Raw genomic sequence first — 18,747 nt, 5'->3', positions numbered from 1 at the left:
ATTAGGTAGGAGCTCAGGAATGAGTAATCAGCTGAGAGATCTGAACCGTCACTTTCACTAAGGCCTGACTGACGCACACTGGCTGCAGTTTGCCGGAGCTGTGTGTGCTGTGGGCCGGAGCCGCGCACTGGGTAATTACGCAGAGGTTAACGAGGCTGACTTCTCTAACGAGATATGAATCACACCGCATACAGAGACTCGGAGGTCTGAGTTAGGGCTATTTATACTTGATTTTCCCTTCAACATGAGCGTTAGACGAACACTGCCAGTTTGTCCATTCTAAGGTCGCGATCTTGAAAACTCTGACATTTCCGCTAATTTTCAGTCATGATGCATTTAGAGCACAAATGAAAAGGCTATTTATTTTTGACATTTACATTTATATTTATTTATTTAGCAGACCCTTTAATGCAAAGAAACTTTTAAATGAGGAATGCTGCATTGCAAGTGATTCATCCCAAGGAAACAGAAACACAGAAGTGTGGCATACTGCGATACAAAGCTCACATTTTAAATAAATTAAATAATATATGTAAATATATGATCACTTGGAATAGAAAAGGGTCTGTTTAAAGGAATAGCTCACCCAACACGGAAAATTTACTCTCAGGTCATCCAAGATGTAGACACAGATTTGGAGAAATTTAGCATTACATCACTTGTTCACCAATGGATCCTCTGCAGTGAATGGGTGCCGTCAGAATGAGAATCCAAACAGCTCATAAAAACATCACAATAATCCAGAAGTAATTCACCCGACTCCAGGTAATAAATTAACATCTCGTGAAGCAAAAAGCTTGCTATCTTCAGTGAAAGTCATCTCATCTGAATCAGGAGAGAAATATACAAATATATTGGTGGATTTTGATGTGACAACAGGGGACAGACGTTTTCACTGGAGGAAGTGGTATTTTGGATTATAGACTCATTTAAGCGATTTTTAAAGTTTAATGCCTTGATGGATTTGTTTCTTACAAACACACACACACAGCTTTTCACTTCACAAGATGATAACTGATGGACTGGATGGTCTTATCAGCTGTTTGGACTCTTATTTTGACGGCACCCATTCACTGCAGAGGATCCATTGATGAGCAAGTGATGTAATGCTACATTTCTCCAAATCAGTTTCAATAAAAAACCTAATTCATCTACATCTTGTATGACCTGAGGGCGAGTACATTTTCATTGTTGAGTGAATTATCCCTTAATCATAAATATGAGCAAGCAAGTCTAATGATGCAAACACAAACAGCAACACACTAAACTCCACCAAAGCTCAAAATAAAACAAGCCTCATCCTCACTCCATGACATCTCCCTCCCTGCACAGGAACAAACACAGAAAAGCAAACAAAATGTGTCATGACTCTTCCATTTGCTGAGGTACAGAGACAAATCAAAATTCCAAGTCATGGACGCATTACTGAGAGTCATCTGGTTTGAACTGATCAACAGCCAGCTACTGTCTGTCTCTCAACATAGTGCTGTTTTTAGACCTTCTACGACAGCATCCCTCTCATTCTGTCTGACGGAAAATCCTGCAAGTGTGCGACGGGATGATTCTGGGAAGACTTGGGTGGATTTTGTTTTGTTTCTAAGAAGGGAACAGCAGAGTGTGCATACAAGAACATTGCTGGAGACAGGTGAGCAGCAGTGGAAGACAAAATGTGCCAGTGTTTGAATCACATTAGTGTGTTTATAAGGTGTTAGACTCAAGTGCGACTTCTCACTCTGATTAGCAATGATGATGAATATTTGTATGAGAGTGTCTTGGTTTTCACACAGTATTACACAACAGCACTAAGAGGAGGTACATGCAGTCACCGACTTGAAATAGAACATGAGCACCAACCCAAGGTGGGAGAATATCAAAGCAGAGGACACACCTACCCTAAACGAACACTGACGTAATGCCATGTGTCACTGTTTTTTGTTAAATTACCTTAAAATTAAATGTTAAACGTAACATTTGTTTTTAAAATGTATTTATTTTATTGATGTGATTTATTTTTGCTTAATTTATTTTTTTAAATGTATTTTTAATATTAATGTCAATTTCTTAAATAACTTTTAGGCATGAAATTATAGAATTAAACCCAAAATGTGACCTACCTATTTACAGACAAACCTTAAAAAAAAATTAAAAAAATAGTATGTTGAGGGTATGCAGAATGTAGGTAAAAAGTACACAGCTCATATTTACATGAATTGAGATGGTTCAAAATATCCAAAACAATTTTGTTTCAATAACTTTGTTCAAACCAGCTACAAAATTTGAATCACAAACTGCTGCTTGTTTGGTTCAAACCACACAAAAAACTGTTTGTCAGGCTGGTCTGTAGACACACTCGCACAGTGAGGTCCTCTCATCTCTTTTCACCTTCTCATTGAACAATTTGGTGTAACTACACAAAGAACTCTAAAGAAAACTGCAATAGCAGGCTGAGGTACCACATATCTGATTTTATCAACAGAGCAATGTCTTTTGCTGAACAGTAGGACCCTTGTCTGTGCTTTTTCAACTCTCTAAAGGGCTTTATGCGATCGGATGACATGCACATTCCAGGTTTGGGCCAGGTTACACGACTCAAGGACAAATCAATGAGAGTGATGTGATGCTTCCATGCAATGAGCGTGCAAAAACTAAAATTAAAAACATTAGTTTTGTACATTATTTAGGTTTTACAGCTATGAAATTGATACATGTGAAAGGAATAGTTCAACCAAAAATGAAAAGTCTCATGTCATTACAAATCTGTCTGTGAAGCTCCTAAAATACAAAAAGCACTATAAAAGTAGTCCATATAATACGTTTTTTAAAGTCATGCAACAGCTTTGTGAGAGAAACAGAGTGATATTTTAGTCATTATTCAAGGATAAGATTCACCTCAGCTACAGGTACACTAAAAGTTCAAAAGATAGGAGTCTGTAAGTTTTTGAAAGAGATCTCATATGCTCATTATGGTTGCATTAATTTGATCAAAAATACAGTAAAACAGAAATGTTGTTCATTATTATTACAACCTAAATAACTGTTTTCTATTTTATGTTTTAAAATATAACTTATTTAAAATATTTAAAAAATAAAGTATAAAATGCATACATTTTAAATATAAAAATATAATATCATTTCTGTGATGGCAAAGCTGAATTTTCAGCAGCCATTACGCCAGTCTTCAGTGTCACATGATCCTTCAGAAGTCATTCTAAAATGCTGTTTTAGTGCTCAAGAAACATTTTTTATTATTAATTTTATTATTACGGTTTTTATTTATTTATTTAAATATTTATTTAAAGTTATTTTTAATCAACATTTTAGGGTTGTTTGATGAATAGAAAGTTCAACAGAACAGTATTTATTTAAAACAGAATTATTTTCTTTGTTTTCACTGTCGCTTTTGAACAATTCAATGCATCTTTGCTAAATAAATATCAATTTCTTTTATTAAAATATATTTAAAAAAAATAATAATACTGACCCCAAACTTTTAAATGGTAGTGTACTAAAAATTTTCATAGAATATTTATTTAAATTTCAGTCTTTTTCATCATATAAGTTCAGAAGACTCAAAATATAGCAAACAGATACTTTTATAGTGTAATTTTTGTCCTTTTTGGAGCTTGACAGCCTTGTGACTATGAACTGTCATTGTATGGAAATGATCTATATGAACATTTTATACAAATTATTTCTGCGATCCACCGAAATAACGGTGAGTAAACAATGACCATCTTTCATTTTTTGGGGAACTATACCTTTAATTTAAGTAAGAGAGCAGACTGTAGAGTTGTAAGTTGGTTTAGTGTGTCAGTTCCTCTCTGCGTTTGTGCTCTCAGGTCTCTCACAGGTGAACTGTACCAGGTTTGGCTTCTCCTGCGTCCTTGACACAGTTAGCCGACCGCATTAGTGTCCGATTCCTCCTTGCCAACCTGTCTCCTTGATGATGACGGAGCAGGGGCCAATCGCAACTCTTCCACCTCGTCTCCTGGGTGGTGAGAGGGGAAATGGAGAATACAGGAAGATAAGTTGAGGGGCCACTTTGGAGTTTAGGGGGACCAAAATAGATGTGACACACAACAGCTCTGCAACTGCCCAGTTAGACTAATGAGGCGAGGTTGAAGGAGAGGGATGCTCCCGGAGGTGCGCATGCTCGCATCAAAAAAAAAAAACCCTGCCCCCCTCACCCGTGGCCTATTTCCGCTACAGAAATTCATTAAAATGGTCACAGAGAGCGAGCTTTAGGGCCTCAATTGGGTCAAGGCAAAATACTGAGCTCAAAGCATTCAACTCAATATCAATTTGTCAGTTGACCCAAGTCTTAGATTAGTCATTTATCACACCTGTATCTCAGAGTAGAAGGTGCCACAGACTCTGAACATGGGGTGAAAGGTCCTGGTTGACCATTGACTTTTGGTGCGCTAGGACCCTCCCCACACACCTGTTTCCAGGTACATCAGTGACACTAAATACATCTAACCCACCACTCAAACATCTGGCTGCATTTATTTTATGAAAAATACAGTAAAAACAGTAATATTGTGAAATATTATTACAATTTAAAAAGAACTATTTTAATTTAATTTAAAATCTAATTTATTCCTGTAATGGAATTTGTGATCCTTCAGGAATCATTCGGATATACAGATTTAGTGCAAAATAAAATAATAAAAATAAATAAAATAAAATATTATTATCCATGTTGTAAACAATTTTGCTGCATATTTTTTTATTAAAATTTTGATACTATGAATTTAATATTTTCATTCAACAAGGGTACAATAAAATGATCAAAAGTGACAGTAAAGACACTAATAATGCTGCAAAAGATTTATATACAGTCAAACCAAAATTTATTCAGACACCTTCAACATTTCTCACATAATCACAGTTTATTCACTATAGTTTAGAAAATGGTAATAAAATATGACAAGAACTCAGAGTTAAACTGTGTCAGAACAAATTCATCTTGATAATGTCAGATAATTTTGATAGAAAGGTATGTAATGGATTAGGCTGAATAGCTGTCAGCTTTTAAATTTGTGGTGAGTGTAAAAAGGTCGCATTAGCAATTAAAAAAAAAAAAAAAAAAAACACTTCAGCAAAACATGGTCAGGTCAAAGTGTCTGAATAATTTTTGGTCCCAAATTTTTATCAGTTTTACTGGCAGTTCACTGTATGAAGAATTTTTGGGTATAATATGTCACAGCTTACTTTATTTTGCTATCCTCACTTGAACTATAGGTTTATTTTCCTGGTTTCTACAAAGCAGCACAACTGTTTTCAACACTGATAATAAGAAGAACCATTATTAATAATCGAGCACCAATTAAGCATATTAGAATGATTTTTGAAAGATCATGTGAAACTGAAAACTGCAGTAAAGTCCCGTTTCACACCAAGAATTATAACTATAAAGTGAACTATAACAACAATAACTATATCAGCGAACACACAACTGTGTTCTGTTTATTCTAAGTGTGCGCTGCAGTTGATGTCGTCTGCTGCTTTAAATGCTTGGATGGATTCTGATTGTCTGTCAACATCAATGTTTTTAGCGTTCAACAGCTGGAAAAAGTGATTCCAACAATATTGCTTGTTTCTAACAATTGGTGCCTTATTAAAATGGTAAATTGCTTTATGAGGTGAGTCTACCTGTATTTATAATGGCAATATGCCATTCCAAATTCAGCATAAATCTTGCAAGACTCATGCAAAATAGATACTTCAGATTGCTGTGCATATTGTAGAAATGATCATATAGCCATATCATAACATAATTGTGACGTTTACCCTTGTATTTCTCGCCTTCTGTAAACTAACATGAAGAACAGAGCTCTCTTTTTCCCAGTTGCATCTATCGCATGAAATAATGTTGAATGAACATCAAAAAATATTTTTAAATGCTCAATTTTAATGCAAACTTAACACAGTGGTTGTTAGCCGAGTCATCACAGCTAACATTTAAAGCAACATAGAGCAAATGCTTGGTGTGGTATGTAGAAAAGTACAGACTGCTTTTATCAAGTCTGATCAAACTTACAAGGACATGACTGCATGACATTTCTGTGACCTTTTCTCTCGGCCGAACAGAGTCCACTCCGTGGGTGTGTCCAACCACAACGCCACAGGCACCTGTCTCTGTGAAGGTCAAAGTGCTGTTTTCTCTGTCTATAGACATGCATACTTTATGAATACCAAGCATTATTTAAGCAATATTTAAACTGATTAATTTTAATATTTACTTTCCCTATCCAGCCCCAACCAGTTCCTGCAATGACAATTCAGTTTCACTGTCAATTATTTATCAATTCAACATGAATTTCGCAAATTAAATTAATTTACCATTTAAATCAACTGCAGAAAGTAAACTGATGTTATTAAACTGACTTCTTAAGTACAAGCAGTACAAGCATGCCCAAGCAGCAATTTTTGTGGTTGTAAGTGTACAAAATAGAAAGAAAGGCAAAAGGGAAGAATTTCTTCCTGGGGTCTTACCTTTATCTTCTTGTAAAGAAGTCGTGCTTTGTCTGAGGGTGGAAAGCTGGTTAGTTCATCCAGCACCAAACAGCTGATTCACACATATTTTTCCATGTTCTCACAACATCTGTCAAAACAGTAGGACAAATTGCTAAACTGAGGTGAGAAATGCAAAGTTGGAAAACAAATGGCCTGATTAGAAAATCCCAGTGAGTTAGTGATGTTGAAAAGACTTCAAATTCACATCAAAATTCACATCAAAATACAGGACAAATATAAAACTGACGTCAAAATCGTTTACCTACGTATAAATTAAACCACTTTCAGTGCAGTCTTTCTATTTTTACACAATTAACACTGGAAGAAACAGCCGCCCAAATTGAATTTAAAATGACGTTATATTGTTACAGCATCTTGATCTTTTATTCAATAGTTCAACAAACTGTTAATATTGTTAAGCTTACATTTTAGATTGCTATTTACTTTGTCCTTTTTGACTCCGCCAACGAAAATGTTGTCAAACACTACATTCCTGAATGAATCAGTGATTTGAATGAATCAGTGATTTGAATGAATCAGTGATTTGAATGAATCAGTGATTTGAACGAATCGGTTCAATAATTCAAAGACTCATTCACTTGCTTCACCTAATGGTTTAATCAATGTATGTTAACTTGTAAGCAAGCAGAAAGAGCCAATAACTCTCACCATAACGCACAGACTGACAGCCTGTATATATTTTATTTATTTATGTAGCCTATTATTTTAAAGAAAAGGGACATTTACGATCAATTTAATAAATGGTTTGCCTTGACTCGTCAATCTTCAGACTAATTTTAACCTTTTGGTATCATTAATGGAATAAAGTAAAATGCACTTCCATTAAAAACTGGCCTTGATGAAACAGGCAGTGAATCAGAGTGTTTTTGTACCTGATTGCATAATTTAGGGAAGAAAAAAAACACTTTATAAACCCACAGGTTTTATGTGAAAGGAATGGACTGGAATCATTAAGTTCAAGAAAGATAACAGATAACGGCCTGTTTAGTTTACATTTAGTTTAAAATCCCAAACTACAACCTTATCTCACCTAAATGAAGCGCACCATTCACTCAAATCAGATAAGATTATATTTTTTTTTTTTCTAAATGGGTGCACCTGCACTTTCAAATAGGAGCTTATCCTGGTAACTTTTCTTGTCTGTCTAAAACGGGAGAAAATCGGTATGATGGATGACCAAGGGACAGGCCCTCCCATGAGACCAGGCTGGCTAATCAATAGACTGGCAGTGAGGCCTGGCTGGAGGGCTCCATATCAATCATAATGCACAAGCCTTGTATTCTGCAGTCATCTCTTTGACAGCACACAGTAGGTCAGGGACAAGTTGTCTCATCTATTACTTTTGGCAGATGGACTACGGGGCAACTGAGCTGACACTAAGGACTGTCAAGTGTGGGAGAAACACTCACCATAAAATGGAAAAAAAATACTGAAAGTTTGGCCTATTAAGGTCCAGAGTGAGTTGAGAAACATGGAGAAATAGAGACAGACCTTGTCTTGTGTGGGTTCCTTCATTCCTTCCATTGACAAAGAGGTGTGTCCTCGTCGTCTATGTAATTTGAGAGGTTTGTCCTGCCCGGGTCTCCTCCATTGCTTCATGCCCCTCACAAACAAATGCCATGCACTGTAATCTAAATGCGGCACTAGGATTATCAACACATTGCTCTTGTCAGCCTTCCTTGAGAACTGCGTTACACAAGACTGCCCTGGTGGGCCTTACTCTACTGTGGCACTTTAGGGCCACCTGGTGTTGAAAACCAGTTAGGAAATTGCACCTGTTTGCCACGTGGGTTTTTTGAAACCGCCTTGTGCCAAAAACAGAGCTGTGGGTGAGGAAGGGAACAAGGTGTTCCTGTGCTCAAAACAATCATATGTCAAGAGAGGCAATTAGCAGAAGTGCTGATCTACAGCTTGTTTACATTTTATTTGATGAAGTGCTTAGTGCGCCTATATAATACCCACATATTGCTCTGTCCAATAGTGTATATTTGCCAGGAAACAAATGTTTTGATTCTAGAATAGCTTGTATGAATCTAACAAGGTGCTTGAAACAGTGCTAGGGGATTTCAACCCATGCTGACTCAACGTCACACATTTCTTGCTGATTTTCCAAAACATATTCAAACCATGTTTCACTCTCTCCCAAAGGTGTTTTTGGATCTAGACTTTTTATTTTTTTGCTTGGCAGTCATTTGTGTAAACTGAATATTCTGGGCTCAATACAACTTTAAAACTCAGCTGCCAGCATAATGTTGTTCATCAACATAAACCCTTTATTTTATTTTTTATAAAAAAAAGAAAAAAAAAGAAAAAATTAAAACTTAAGTGAGGCACTTACAATAGAAGTGAATCTAAGCCGTAATTTCAAACAAATACATTAATTCTTATGTTAAACCTATACCCTAAGGATTTATCAAAAATTACTATATATAGAGGTGCCTCAAGTGTCAAATAGGCTACTAAATATTAATATTTTTTCAAATGTTTTCATTTATAAAACATATTCAAGTGAGGGTAACATTCCAAAGCAATTTAGAACGTATTTATCTTCCTAAAGTTCACACTTGTAGAGGTCAATAGCCTACTTGATAAGATTTAGGTGGTTTATCCCATCTAGCAAAAATATGTTCCTCTTTAATATGTTATAACAAGTTTATAAAGGATGCTTTGTAATTGTTTTTTGAAGCATTATATGTACCATATAAGGCTTGTTTTTAGAGTATATTATTTCTTTATATTATGTCTTCTTAACATACTGTAATCAATTTGTAGTCATTTAACATTTATATTTATGCCATGGTCTGTCTGAATACTCGATTCTGATTGGCTGGCAGGTGTTGATTAAATTCGTTGAACCGCACATGTAGTTCCAGGTCAGTTTAATCACGTTCTATATTAATGCGCTTCCTATAGACGGTTTCATCAGGCGCACGCGCCTGGACCTAAGTTAACTTCCGGTCTGTGTTTGTTTATCGGTCTTGTTAGTGGCGCCGGCTACAAACACAGTTAAAGTTAAAGTGATGAGTAATGAAGTTGGGCTCAGGTTGTTGTGCCGTGGGATGTGTTTCCCATACATTTGTTTATTTGTGGCGACCCGCCACGATATCAAAACTGACCGATTTTCCAAAAGGCTTCGTTGAATAAACATGAGCACATAACGCACCGGCTTTTTTCTAAATAATAATAAAAAAAAAAATTCCGTTTTTTTTTATTTTTGTCTATTTAAATTCTGTTCACAAACTCAAAACACAAGATTAATGGTCAAAAACTTTTTGGAAAGCCATTTGTTTTCTGAAAAAAAAAAAAGACACCTTGCACTTGAAAATAGCACATTCTGTTAGAATTTTACAGTCAAATAAACAAAATGTGTGAAAATGACCTATTTTACCCTTAGGTTTTAAAGGGTTAAAAATCAAAACGAGGCGCAGGTGTTTTTATATTACTGTATTTCTGAAGGAACACTGTCTTTAGAAAATGTTCGATGTCATTTTCATTTCATCTTGCATGTTATATGCCTGATTAAGCAGCGTTTGTAAGCTCAGAGCTGCTTTGCGTAAGGTACAGCCCAACAGCCGTTTCCGGGGAAACCTCTAGTTCTCCCACTTTAAAGCGCCTCCTGCTGGCAGAGAATGAATTTGCATTTTTAATAAGTCCGTCCAAGTAGTTATCACTGAATCTCAGTCCATCTGATTTACGCAGCAAACATATTTAGTTTGTTATCAAAACATAATCTACTCTAGAGGGACTTAGATGTTGTTACTGATTGTATTTGGATGTCTACCGGAAGTTAAGTTTGGGCCACAAAAGCGCGCATGCGCAGTAACGTTTGTTTATGTTGTTGCCGTTGAAACCGTCTATAAACATTGGTAACCATAGTAACATACAGTTACAGTTAAATAGTAATACAGACCAAAATAACCGTCATTTTTATCGTTCCGGTCAAATATGGCAGCACAAATACTGTTAACATCTTTAATATGTGAATGCTGGGAAATGACCATGGCATAAACGGGATAGTCAACGGCTAGCTGTGCATTTAACGATGCTCCGCTGCGCGTCGGGCGGTTCTCCGCCTTCACATCGTGCATTCAAATAGTTTAATGCACAGCTAGCTGTCGATTATCCCTTACATATTTGTTATTGTAATTTAGCTCTTTCTTTGATTTCATTAGTGTTTTTTTTGTTGTTGTTGTTTAGGTGGAGGCTCTAAATAAGCCCTTTGGGTTTTCTGCCTGTCCTGCACAGTACTTTATTATTCTTGTGCAAAAAATGAAATTAAATAAAAAATTAAAAAAAATTCGTAAAGCTGTTGAAGTCACAGTTGTTTTAAGGTTATATCATTAGCTGGCCAGGCTGGGAGATCAGCTATAACCAACTTGACAAGCTACATCCAGGGTAGGTTGGCTTTTAACTCCCCAAGCAAGGACGTCATGACAAAAAGTAAAATGGTATAATTGTATTCCAAAAGGTATTATCAAACAATAATACTGGTAATACAAAATGGAGCATTTCATCATTACCTGATCAGTCCTATTCACTTTAATTGTATAGATTCAAGGAACATCAAGTCTCATGTATGCTAAATTCTTACCATACTTGTACACAAAAACAGAAAGACTCCTACTTAACGATTATGCATTATCTGTTCTCACCTGAACAAGTTAACCAAGTTCTTCTCCATTGTTCTTCAGCAGCAGTCCTCAAACTCCATGGGCCCAAATTGTGCAAAACTAAAACAATACTTCTAAAAAAACCATCTCATTTTTAAACTAATTGTGACCTCAAAAGTACATGTGTAAAAACTGTAGACAAACAGTAAAAGAAATATCTAATAGCACATTCTATATCTTTGTCATTTTATTATTAAAGTCATCTTGCGGTACCCAGCTGAAAACCACTGATCTATATGTATTCTTGTTCTATAAAATCCAGGAGTTCATACAGTGTGAAGCCTTCTTGTGCCAACTTCATAAAACTTAAGCTTCCTTGAAGATATCAGCTTATGTAGTGTATTTGCAAGGATTTGGTTGATATTGGTAAATAATCATATATCGGAATGCAGTGTATATATACACAATGTTTAATAAACAAAACATGAAAGTCAGATGTAACTTAATTAAATTTTAATACAATCTATATTTACAAAAGTTCTCACAAAAGTATATCATATCACAAGAGTTGTAGTTCTGAGTGCACTTGTGTAGATTTACATTCAAACATTTACCACAGTTACCCAGCAGTGATGAGAAGGCAGCCATGCGGCTTTGTCCCAAGGCTCTGGGTGTGTTGCACAGACAGCTGAGATCCACCGAGGAGGATCAGCAACCTGCAAAAGTCTCCCAAAACACACATGCATCCGTTGGCAGAACAATGCATGCACATTTCTCAGTAATTACACTGCGACAGCACGCTACTGCAGCGCTCTTACACCGCGTACACAAAGGGTGGAGCGGATTTACCTGCTGGCCACGTGATGGCGGCCGTACTGTGGGCGGGGCGTGGTGCACACGTCATCACGCAGCCGTGACGCAGAGCGTTCCGCCTCCCTGAGTTGGAGTCTGCGCAATGCTGTGAGAACAAGGAGAGCCGACAAATGAAACCACATTCAACTCGTAACATGCAACTCAAAAGCATTGTGTTGAACGCCTTGGCTTCAATAAACATTGTCTGACACGATTACATATTTTGACAGGGCTAACAATGAAAGCAACTGGCATTTTCACGCACATATTACTGTCTATGGGGTTCACAGCTGCCCAGTCGTCTCGTTCCGACGAAATCGAGTCAGGTTTCGGAAACGGGTCAGATTTCATTCCTGAAGAACACGTTCTCGAAGTCTCTCTGTTGGAAGTCCAAAGATCTGTCGTAATCAGAGTCTGACATTGAGAAAACGCTCTCATCAGATGGGACATTATTCTGCGTTGAGAAATCATGGCTTACATCACAAACGTCTAATCTCTCAGCGTACACCAGGTCCATTAAATATTGCGTTGTGTTTCTTGGTGCCATGGCTACAGATGGTACGTAACGTTGATTGCCCGTAACGTTACCGTCGACACGGTCCGGACTCTGCTGTGGTCTCTTGGCCGACCAAACGCGGACCTTTCGCCTCCTTCCGCTCCTATTTGCGCGCAGAAATGTCCTCCTCTTTGATTTTGACCACTTTTTCTTGTGATCAGGCGCGGCCTTGATGTCCTTCTGGTAGTTTCCTTTCATTGTCGTGAATTCAAGACACATTACCAGAACAAAAATAAACAGTCTTTGGTTGCCCAGAAGTAAATGATCAAAAATCAACAATCTAGTGGTTAAAACAAACCAATAAAAAAGCTTTTAAGCCCCAACAACAGACACCAGCTTGAAGCTGCTTACTCTCCAACGACCGACAGAAAAACGTGGCTAAGGAACGTCCGTCTCACGTACTTAAGGAACTCGCGGAAGTGACGTTTTTCGCTTCCAGCGAATCAGCTTTCACCTCGTCTTATTCGGCGGTGTTGAGTGGCGCTGTAGCAACCGTTGGTCCTTTTCAGCAAAACATATTCAAACATGAAGAAAAACAATCGGGAACTTTAGAAACAAACTTACAATAAATAAATAAATAGTTTAATTAAAAAAAAAATAATAATAATAAATAGGTATACGAGCAAGCCTTTTCGCATGTTAATAGGCCTAGACTACTGAATATTATGTGATTCGCCACATTGAAAAGGTCAATGTCTGCTAGTCAATCATGAATTGTTTATTTACAGATTAAAATTATTTGGTTTGACATAAACATCAGACAATTTTGCATATTTCAGATTATATAAAACTCCAAAAGCAGTGGCATGAAATACAAAATCGTGTGATATTTATTGTCTGTCAGGCTGTGACCATCGGTGTCATGACACCGATGGTCACAGCCTGACAGACAATAAATATCACACGATTTTGTATTTCATGCCACTGCTTTTTCATTGTTTTTCTGTCTAAACGTGCTAGACGGAGATGTTTTGACCAATATCTCATAAAGTAGACTAGCATTCTAAAGAAATGCCACCGTGTACATGAAATATAGTTATTATTAAAAAGCAGTTCTAAAATTTAAAGTTGCTTCACTTAAAAAAAAAAAAAAGTGTCTCTAGATCTCTTTTATTTTGTAATCTCTGTGAAAACGCCATTTTAATTTAAAAGCGTGAGACATCCTTACATGAACTAAGTGTTAATTTACATTAGGTTAGTCTGATTATTTCGGTGACAGTAGCTGTTAACTCCAACATCTCGAGCAAAACCCAAATGTGTATATGTGACCCTGGACCACAAAACCAGTCTTAAGTCGCTGGGGTATATTTGTAGCAATAGCCAAAAATACATTGTATGGGTCAAAATTATAGATTTTTCTTTTATACCAAAAATCATTAGTATATTAAGTAAAGATTATATTCCATGAAGATATTTTGTCAATTTACTACTGTAAATATATCAAAACGTCATTTTTGATTAGTAATATGCATTACTAAGAATTCAACTTTCTTAGGGACAACTTTGAAGGCGATTTTCTCAATATTTTGATTTTTTTTGCACCCTCAGATTCCAGATTTTCAAATAGTTGTATCTCAGCCAAATATTGTCAGATCCAGACAAACCATACATGAATGGAAAGATTATTTATTCGGCTTCGATTTCGAAAAATTGACACTTAAGACTAGTTTTGTGGTCTAGGGTCACATTTATCCTTCGATTTGTGTTACTTCCCAAACAAAAGCAGTTATTGCACACAGCTCCTTGTTGACCGCTCCAAAATGTCGGTGCTCCCAGACCACGTAAAACCAACGTCCATGTTTAAAGTTTAAACATCTGCTTGAACCTGTCTCTTGAAGCTCTCTGCTGCCATCTTTGTATCGGAGAGACTTACAAAAAAATAAAATACATTTATTCGCGAAACAAAACTTTACTTGCGTCAGCATTTTCTCCAGAAAACCACCCAAATGTGTGAGATGTTTGTTCTTTTGACCCTACATGCAAAAACACTCTCTCCCACTTGTCTGCATCGAAGGGCGTATATTTGCATTACTGCACCGCCATTTACAATACAGCACCGCCAGCAGTTTTAGTCCAACCGATCTAGGCCAACAGTTTCGGGACTCGAGTTAGTAAACATGACAAGTGACAATGTAAAATTGAAAGAGAGCACATCTGGTCCTATCTTAGTGAGTATATTGTGCTTTTTTGTCGATTCTAATTGTACGTTACGAGACAGACGCGCAACATCTGATCTCGACACTAAGCTGCTCATTGAGTAGACATAGACGGGTTTGAGACCACGACAGCTGACACAAAACGGGATGCTTTTCGCCTTCCTAGTGATGGAAATATTATGCTTATGGCTGAATTTGTAGATAAACACATTTTTGGTGCTTTAGTTTACACGGGGCATTATTATAATACCCAGTTTTCCTCTATTGTACTGTTATAAAGTAAAATATCGACTAGAAGTTCCCGGAGGATTAATTTGTAGTCTTGTTTTCCTTTTAGACGCATGTAACGATTCAGAAAGGCCACTCACTGCCCCCCTTACATCAATGCAGGACGTGCTGCAGTGGTTTCCATTGCCCCTTTTGCTCTGAGACTGTATTTAAATCTACCAGAAATGACAAATTAAAACTGCATATGACAAGACATTTTAACAGGGCAGTTTTCCACGAGGGTGCGTACATCTACAGCGTGTTGTTCTTGAATATATATATATATATATACACGGCATTGTTACTTAATATTTTCACAATATACCATTTTTCATGCTGTAGGTTTCTCCATTCACAGATGTGGATTTGACTGTCGACCATCACTACATTATCACTGCCCCTACTGCGAAACTACAGTTTTACGAAGAAACGATTTCGAAAGTCATTTAGTTGTTTGTAAACAAGCACATCCTGAAAGGTAGAATACGAATGCTTTCGTTAAAATTGTAGGCTATGGTAATAAAGCACATTTGTTTCAGATAGCCTACTTCGTAATACTGTGCTATACGATGTGAACAAACCAACAATTGTGTATATCTGCAAAAATGTGCAGGTTTCTATATCAATTCCACATTTTTAAAGGTTTTCGCTAATATATACGTTTCTAATAACAAATTCGTGTTTAATGCTATCTTTATACACTACTTTTTCGCCGGACTTTTTACATTGTGATTTCACAGCAGTCCAGTAGGTGGCGGTATGCACGCTCGGACCGCCGTGAATCAACGGCAGAAGAAATGAACGTAAACCCTCCATTTTCTCTTCTAGTGCCCTTCGCTTGTGCACTAGCGCCATGAGTAGCGCACTTGATGACTCAAAGACAACAGATGCAAGTATGGACCACGAACTTTACACTGTACAGAGTCCCTCTGAGGACACTAAGGATGGCCCAGATCATGCAGAATTCATTTATAAAAGTGAGTAGCCATTAATTTTATGCATTTAAAGTCCCAATGCATTTAATTAACGGTCTTATTTTAGCAGTTCAGCATTGAGCTGGCCATATAAATTGGATGCATGCATTATACAAATCACGCGTCCTACCGTTATTAATATCTGCATTTGTGTTTATTTGTGTGTGTGTGCGCTTCAAGTGTCAAATGAAGAATTCGTTAGATTCGTGAAGTTGCGCGTGACCAACGACTCACTTTTCACTGGAAAGAGAAATTCATCAACTCTGGCTTATAGGTAAACCAGTCACCACCAGCGGACAGTTACACATGCATACACACACATTCAGGTCTTTGCACCAATAAAGCAGCATACAGTAGATGTTTATGCCAAGAACCTGCAGCAATTAGTGTGTAAAGTTTGCATATCTTTGTGCCATAGGGCCATCTTGAAAGAGCTAGGTCTGCAAAGGGAAATTTCTGCCAGCCAAGCCAGGAGGAAATGGGAAAACCTTAAGATGAAGTATAAGGTACGCTAATGCCGTCTTATGAGTGTTCAGTAGAGCTCCACTCTGTCCCACAGGCCCCCAGAACAGCACATTTTGGATATCGCCCATATTTCGAACACCTCATTGGACTCCACGAACCTTTCAGTCTTACAATAGTGTCCTGTAAAGGTTTAAATATATAAATAATTACATTTGATTAATTATTAGATATTACATATTTTAATATATTTCATAGTATATTACAGATACATTTATGCATTTGCATGATTGCATTATATACATAAACAATAACACACACATATAGTGAATATATAAATAATTATTTTATAAGTATAATTCCATGTAATGTGTATTATATACTTACAAATAACAGTAATTAAAATTACACAAAAATAATGAAATTTGAATATTAAACACCAGAATGTCATAAAATATGTATGTAATGTATCTCTGTGTGTGTGAATATATATATATATATATATATATATATATATATATATATATATATATATATATATATATATATATATATATATGATTTTAGCATTAAAATGTATTTCATATGTTCATGAATGTATTATATGCATACATTTGTTTTAATTAAACAAAATTAAATAAATTACATTTTAATATTAAACATTAGAAAGTAATAAACTTTATATATAATTAATAAAAATATCTAATACAATTTATATAACTTATTTAAAAAGCATGGTGCATGAATGTATTATATAAATACACATTACATTAATTAAAGTTACACAAATTAACTAAATTTGACCCTCAAAAGGGTCAATTATACATCATCTGAAAGCTGAAGCTTTCCATTGATGTATGGTTTGTTAGGATAATATTTGGCCGGGATACAACTATTTGAAAATCTGGAATCTGAGGGTGCAAAAAAATCGAAATATTGAGAAAATCACCTTTAAAGTTGTCCAAAGGAAGTGCTTAGCAATGCATATTACTAATCAAAAATAAGGTTTTGATATATTTATGGTAGGAAATTTACAAAATAGCTTCATAGAACATGATCTTTACTTAATATCCTAATGGTTTTTGGCATAAAACTAAAATAATTTTGACCCATACAATGTATTGTTGGCTATTGCTACAAACATACCTGTGCTACTTATGACTGGTTTGGTAGTCCAGGCTCACACATGTCATTTATTTTAATAAACATAAACATCTGAACGTCATTAAATGCCATTGTATATTGATATTATAATTAATTACACATAATTATGAACATCATACTGTGTTATTACACTCTACAACCCTAATCTGCATGATTGTGCACTGTGCTTGCTCACTACTTAAACTGTTTGTATCTGTGTACTGTGTGTGCATCAGGAACTGAAGAATCCCCCACTTGGGGTCTCGGTGAACCCCACTAACTGGCCGTGGTTCTCCCTCATGGACGACGCCATGGAGGGTAGACTCGTGGGAAGTGAAGTCACTCTAGACACTTCTACAGTGGGCGACGACAGCGAGTATCGCCCGAACAACACCACACGCAAGAGGAGCAAGAGAGTGCGTGAGCCGGACAGAAGCGAGATCGAGCTGTTCGTCGAAGAGGATGATATGATGTCTGAAGAGATGGGGCGAGACAGGGCAGACCTGGACAGAGACAGGGACGAGATGGAGCACGAGAGGGCCATCCTAGAGAGCGACAAAGCCGCTATTGAATACGAGAGGATGGTCCTGGAGCGGGAAAAGATGGTTTTAGATCGAGAAAGAGCAGGAGTGGAACGAGAACTCGCAGCATTGGACCGAGACAGGGCCTCTCTGGAGAGAGAAAAGGCCGCTGTGGAGAGAGACAGGGCCTCTGTGGAGTATATCCGAGCTCAGCTGGAAAAGGAAAGAGCGATTCTCGACAGAGAAAGGGCAAAGCTTGAACGAGAGCGTGCCATCCTAGAGCAGCAGCGTGGGGTGGTAAAAGGGGAACAGACGGCTAATCTGAACGATAATACAGAAGGAACTGATACCTCAATTCCCTTAGTGATGGAACCGGCTTCCTTAGAGAGGAGGCAGAAATTCCTCAACCTGTTTGAAAAGCTCATTGAGAACTTCTAAAATGGAACTAAATGTTCTGATCGGGACCCATAATGTATATGTCATTATTTTTATACACCTTCTGTTTGAAGTAAAACCGTTTTCTGTTGCCAGAAGTGAATTGTGCTGTGTTACAGTGATTGGTTTTGTGATGTTAATAGCTATGCTTGTTTAAGAGAGCGACAAGTGTTGCTTTCATGCCTTTGAAGCTAACAATGAAAACGTTAAGCCACCTCTGTTTTGGAGAGG

At 36.8% G+C, this 18,747-nt stretch overlaps 1 protein-coding gene and 1 long non-coding RNA gene across 5 annotated transcripts; one reads left to right on the top strand and one right to left on the bottom strand.

The window, feature by feature from the left end:
• Window positions 1–3,973: 3,973 nt before the first annotated feature.
• Window positions 3,974–12,931, bottom strand: LOC131539344 (uncharacterized). 2 transcript variants are annotated; one of them, XR_009270829.1, is made up of 6 exons: window positions 12,268–12,400; window positions 11,193–12,108; window positions 8,032–8,171; window positions 6,499–6,607; window positions 6,044–6,271; window positions 3,974–3,988 (listed from the first exon to the last, which is right to left on the bottom strand). It is a non-coding gene; the product is annotated as an uncharacterized LOC131539344 (long non-coding RNA). The 2 variants fall into 2 exon arrangements; XR_009270830.1 differs by lacking the exons at window positions 3,974–3,988; window positions 6,044–6,271; window positions 6,499–6,607; window positions 8,032–8,171 and having other exon boundaries at window positions 11,649–12,108; window positions 12,268–12,931.
• Window positions 12,932–13,162: 231 nt separating this feature from the next.
• si:dkeyp-38g8.5 (uncharacterized protein LOC568385 homolog) lies at window positions 13,163–18,614 on the top strand. 3 transcript variants are annotated; one of them, XM_058773874.1, is made up of 7 exons: window positions 13,163–13,246; window positions 15,052–15,223; window positions 15,324–15,459; window positions 15,810–15,958; window positions 16,136–16,229; window positions 16,374–16,461; window positions 17,797–18,614. In XM_058773874.1, exons 2-7 carry the CDS (start codon window positions 15,187–15,189, stop codon window positions 18,517–18,519), a joined length of 1,227 nt encoding a protein of 408 aa, XP_058629857.1. In that variant the 5' UTR covers window positions 13,163–13,246; window positions 15,052–15,186; the 3' UTR covers window positions 18,520–18,614. The 3 variants fall into 3 exon arrangements, with proteins under 3 accessions (XP_058629857.1, XP_058629856.1, XP_058629858.1); XM_058773873.1 differs by lacking the exon at window positions 13,163–13,246 and adding an exon at window positions 14,510–14,726; XM_058773875.1 differs by lacking the exons at window positions 13,163–13,246; window positions 15,052–15,223; window positions 15,324–15,459 and adding an exon at window positions 14,585–14,726.
• Window positions 18,615–18,747: the final 133 nt, after the last annotated feature.

The sequence above is a fragment of the Onychostoma macrolepis genome, chromosome 04 (genome assembly GCF_012432095.1).
Source record: "Onychostoma macrolepis isolate SWU-2019 chromosome 04, ASM1243209v1, whole genome shotgun sequence".
In the NCBI taxonomy this organism is placed as follows: domain Eukaryota; kingdom Metazoa; phylum Chordata; class Actinopteri; order Cypriniformes; family Cyprinidae; genus Onychostoma; species Onychostoma macrolepis.
Note: the sequence above shows the minus strand (reverse complement) of the source record. Positions and strands in the feature narration are given on the sequence as shown.

Coding starts and splice junctions, on each gene's coding strand:
- si:dkeyp-38g8.5 (XM_058773873.1), top strand. CDS start 14,676: ATGACAAGTGACAATGTAAAATTGAAAGAGAGCACATCTGGTCCTATC. Junction 15,224..15,323: donor CAGGGCAGTTTTCCACGAGG/GTGCGTACATCT, acceptor TTCATGCTGTAG/GTTTCTCCATTCACAGATGT. Junction 16,462..17,796: donor ACCTTAAGATGAAGTATAAG/GTACGCTAATGC, acceptor TGTGTGCATCAG/GAACTGAAGAATCCCCCACT.